The following is a 4,913-nucleotide window of genomic DNA, read 5'->3' as shown; positions in this document are numbered from 1 at the left end:
TAAAACACAAAAGGGAGCATCACACTGGTGTGCAGTGAGTTCACTTATCCCTTATAGTAATGAATAGCATTTGTATAGCCCGTATCCCTGCTCAACAGCAAGCTCTACGTGCTTCACATAATCTATATTATTACCCCAGTAAACCCTGAACACTCTGAATATTTTCAGATTCCTGGGAAGCATACAGTAATTAGTAAAGGAAGGAGATATGGAAGTATGAAGGTGGGGGCATGCATGCACTTATCAGATAGGGCATAGATCAGAATATCAAAGTAAAACTACTCCACGGCTGTCTTGTCAAATGAAATAATTGACTGTTAATGTTTTACACGAACGTCTATATAATAAGGGAAGCAGGATACAGTACCCTAAAGAAAAAAGGAAAGCTGAATAAAATAAACTTCTCTAAAGGAACACAAACTCATGTATTTTGCATGCATTTTTCATTTGTCTTCTATACAATCTCCACTGCCAATCCAGATGAAAGACTCACACACGGGAACCCTAAGGTGTAAAGGCATAGCTCTACCAACTCACCGACTCCTTGATCTGCTGCTCCAGTTTCGTCAGCTCTCTGGTAATGCTGCTGTGTTCTTTCTTCTTCTCCTTGATCTCTGCTTCAATCTTATCCCTCCTCTTGTTCTCCTTCTCCAGGATACGGGCTTTTTTTGTTAACTCCTCTGAGATTTCATCAATATCTCGCTCATTGTGGAACAGTTTGAACAGCTGAAGCTCAAGTTGTTTTTCAGCCTGAACGATAAGAACACGAAAATTGGATAACAACACATTTCTTTCACATTGAGCTCAGAAACAAGAGATAACTCTTTTGATAATATCAAAGACTTTAAAAAAAAACATAGTTCTTAGTGATAATTTGAGGTTTGAACCTATACAAAAGACAAAAACATTTCATGGACCCGATTAAATAAGAAACCAATAGCAACTTCTTTCCTACAACCCATCCCCAATACACACACATTTTCACAAAGTTTAAAAAAAGTAGTCATCAGTAAGAACAGTAATGTGTACCACAATTTAAATGACCCAGCAAAACAGAAGCTTTAACAACTGAAAGTACACAAAGAACACATTCAGTTAAGGTCCAGCCGTACCAACTGTTCTGTCAAACGCTTGTATCTCTCCGCCTCCTCTTTCTCCAGTTTGGCCTCCTTGCGCTCTGCAGCAATGCCTTTTTTCTTGTTCAAGTTGAACTGTGTGTCTTCCTCTGCCTTTAACATTTCCGCCTTGGCACGTTCATATTCTTCTTTCATTTCTCCAGACCTGGGGAAGCAGAATTAAAACACTTTTACATGACATGCATTTATACCGATATGAGTGTTTAACTCACTCAAGCCTAAGCTATTGCATCCTGACTGTCTTGGGGTATTTAGAATCGTTAACCACAAAAAGACAATGAAAGCTATCTTCTTTTTTAAAAAATTAAAGCAACAAAAGAAAGAATGAAATGCTCTCACAGAAAGAAAAAACTGCATATAATTTGTCCCAATAGTTTCTATTTTATGAACATTTTGAAATGGTCATGTCTGGGGGTTACGCATCTAAAACTCTGTATGGAGTATTCATATTACTTCTTTTATGTGTTACAGAACATTTTCTGAATAATTCAGAAACAACATAAAAGCAGTTAATAATTCTAACTTATGTATACTGAGTTTGGTGTGGAAGCATGAAATTGAGTCCCAGTAGGAGTACTTGATGCATTTCACAAATGGTGCGACAGTACCCTATTGCTACAGGTCCGTCTGCAGTCCACACTGTGATACTACTGTCATTTTCTCACCTTGTTTATTGTTACATCTTTAACTAATAGATTTAGTGCTATTGTACCCACAGCTAGAACTACTAGATTTGTATATTACTGGGACTAGACTTGGAAGAAGAAAAAAGCTATTCTGATTTCTGTTTTCACTTTCACCCAACTCCAACTGCAACTGTTCATGGCCTGAGCTACAGCCCTATCCATAGATCTAGCAGCTTCTAGTAATTTTCGTGGGACACTGTGGGAGCTTTAACCTTCCAGTTCATGATGAGATCCTTTGAACACTTTGAAACATGTTTCATTTATGTCTTTGAGAGGATATCTTCACTCTAAAAATGATTGCTGCTTTGTTTCCATTCACAGAGCTTCTTTCGCAACGCAGGGGTGACTGGCTTAGTCCTTTGCAGCTCAAAACGTACAATGCATAACTTCATTAAATCTTTTAAGAAACAAAACAAGTGGGTCAACTATTGGCTCGCCTCTGCCCGCAGCTTGTAACCGAAAAAAAAGGGGATACATCTATCGATAAAGTGAATCTCGTAAACACGGGATTCAGCCACCAGGCTGGCGGCACGTCCTGTAAATACACTGGAAAACGCTCAAGTGAGTTACGGGTTTACATTTTAAAAATTTGAAACTTCTGAAAGACACTATTTGTGGGACACATGACAAAGTACAGTTGAACCTCTCTTTGGCATTTAACTTTGCAAAGTGTGAAAGATTTATTATTAACTTTCAGGAAATAAAGGAAAAACCTACTTGCAAATATCCTCAAACATGACAGTTCTTTCTTTGGCGTTCTTCATGGCAATGCTCTCCACTGTGCCCTGGAACACAAGGAAGTTCTTGGCCTTGATGAGCACACCGATCTTCTCAAGAGCCTCTGTGTATTGGCTTGATGTAACAGTCTGCAAAAAAAAGTTTGCATACAATAGATTCAACATAAAAGTTCCTGAATCTGATCACCAAAACAGCTGAAATTCACAGATTAACGTTTTCAGTGGTAAAGATAATAATTCCTTTTTCAAAAGCTAGAACAAAGTACAACATTCTCAAGAAAGTATTATTTCATCTGACACAAACCACTTAGAAATCAATCATTTTTTTCATAAAAGACAAGGGAAAAGAACAAATGTGCAGAAGAGTACATAAAGGGCAACTTGCTGCGTCCTGTGGGGGAAGTTACAGGATAACACAACCTGTTTCACCTGCAATATGGTCAGAAATTTTCAAACCAGTTTTGAGATATACTACAAAAAGGGAGAAAAAGGACAACCTTTTTTTCTGGCAGTGATCATTGAAGTGAATCTCTTTATGCTTCAATTACATAACTAGCACTCACGTGACCATCAATCCTGTGCTCTGAAGAATTTCCCAGAATAAGTCGTTGAAAGAACATTTCTCTGTCACTGTCTTCTTCCCCGTAGACTGCTGTGACTGAGGCACGGTTTGCTGCAGGTTTTCCAATGGGAGCGCCATGGATCAGATCCTGGAAAAGTACATCAGGTAAATGAAAGCACGTCTATAAGAATTGAAAAAAATACTTTTTTTCTTCTAAAATTAAAAAATAATAATAATAATGATAATAATAATTGCACTTATGAAAGCCCTATCCCATACAAATATAAACTCTCAGCGCTTTACATCAGTAAAGAACTTTTAATAAAGAAATGTTTATTTCCCCAAGAAAGCTTTAAACAGCTCTTCATTCAATGAGACAAAGCACATTTTATTATTATGACCAGAATTTGCACACAGAAGAGGATAGCTATTCTGGAAGATTTCCCCTGGCCAGTGACACACTAGTCGGCCGAGTGATCGCCTTCGAAAGCAAGAATTCTTCGTCTAATAAAGTGGGTAGAACCTAATACACAACATTTAGTATAGTTTTTAAGTTTTAGTAGAGGTTTTATGGCGCTCGCAACTGCATAAGGTATTATGAGCGCCAAGGAGTGGATGTCAACAGAGAAGTCCTTGCAGGGAATCAGACTTACTCCGCTCACCTCTCTAGCTTCAACAGCACAAAGTCTGCTTCTACTATCAAGGCACCTCGGAAATAGCGGATCACAAGAGTGTGACAAACATACAAAAGAAGTAGAGGAAAATGACAATAGTAAGGATTAGGAAAGAAAAGCAACAGTTCCCTGTTGTAGTTCAGGCACAGTTATGAGCATGACATTGTTAGATCAGCCAAATTTACAATTCTACTAGAACAAGAAATGTCCCCCCCTTTGGACTGGCCTAAAGACACTTTTGTCAGTGGCACCGCCCTGGGGAGTACTTAGTATAGTTTGGTTCAGTACAGGACAAATGGAGATGAACAGAAAGAAACAATAGAGAGAAAGCAAAGAATGAAAACCTATCAGCTGCGCCCTCCAACAACTCGCTCATAAGACACTTTAGTTTTAAAAAGAGATGCTAGAAGAGGCATTATACCGTCGAACCAGCTCTAAGAGCCACCTGCCAAAGATAATCACCTGCACAAACAGCCAGTTCCAACCTTGCACTTCTTCTCTATATATGACACTGTCCAAGACATCCATTTGTCTGAAACGAACCCTATTCTCGACAATGGAATGGGTTGCCTTCTTGGACAATTTTGGCACTATATATCACACACACTGGTACGTGTATAACTATAAAAAATAACTTACTGATAATCTTTTCGATCTCAAGTTGGACGTTTTCTCTCCCATCACAAAGCTGATGGCATCCATAAGGTTTGACTTCCCTGATAACACAATACAAAACAACATTAGTGAAGCTTTGATCAACAAATTCAAACAAGTAACATAAAAATATGAGAAAGAAAATATAACATACAGTGATGCTGCTTGTCTACTAGCTACTCAAAAGACAATTTCTTTTGCTTCATTTCAGGGGCAAAAAAACTAATACCTACTTTCAATACCAAACAAAAGGGGGGTGAACTATACGAGGGTAAGTCCCCCCTGTACCCTAAGTCCAAGATCATTAAAATCAAGTGAAATATTTGCCAAGTAATGGAACGTACAAGCTCATGGCACAGAATTCTACAATTTTTCTGTGATTATTCGGACTCGAGTCCGAATATGAAAAAATGTTATTCGGACTCTGATTCTTGTCCAGCATGACATCACTTCCGACTTCCTGT

At 38.3% G+C, this 4,913-nt stretch overlaps 1 protein-coding gene across 1 annotated transcript in view; it reads right to left on the bottom strand.

The window, feature by feature from the left end:
* The window catches only part of LOC101856980 (structural maintenance of chromosomes protein 1A), a 26,507-nt gene that overhangs the window by 19,815 nt on the left and 1,779 nt on the right, over positions 1-4,913 (bottom strand). Inside the window, exons 2-6 of the mRNA XM_035971476.1 lie at positions 4,435-4,511; positions 3,123-3,269; positions 2,540-2,688; positions 1,113-1,281; positions 538-750 (exon numbers count right to left, since the gene is read on the bottom strand). Coding sequence (XP_035827369.1) covers positions 538-750; positions 1,113-1,281; positions 2,540-2,688; positions 3,123-3,269; positions 4,435-4,511 — 755 coding nt within the window. The remainder of the gene's footprint in view (positions 1-537; positions 751-1,112; positions 1,282-2,539; positions 2,689-3,122; positions 3,270-4,434; positions 4,512-4,913) is intronic.

This window comes from Aplysia californica, unplaced genomic scaffold, assembly GCF_000002075.1.
Source record: "Aplysia californica isolate F4 #8 unplaced genomic scaffold, AplCal3.0 scaffold00442, whole genome shotgun sequence".
Lineage (NCBI taxonomy): Eukaryota > Metazoa > Mollusca > Gastropoda > Aplysiida > Aplysiidae > Aplysia > Aplysia californica.
The sequence above is the reverse complement of the archived record's forward strand: the minus strand, read 5'-3'. Positions and strand labels throughout refer to the sequence as shown.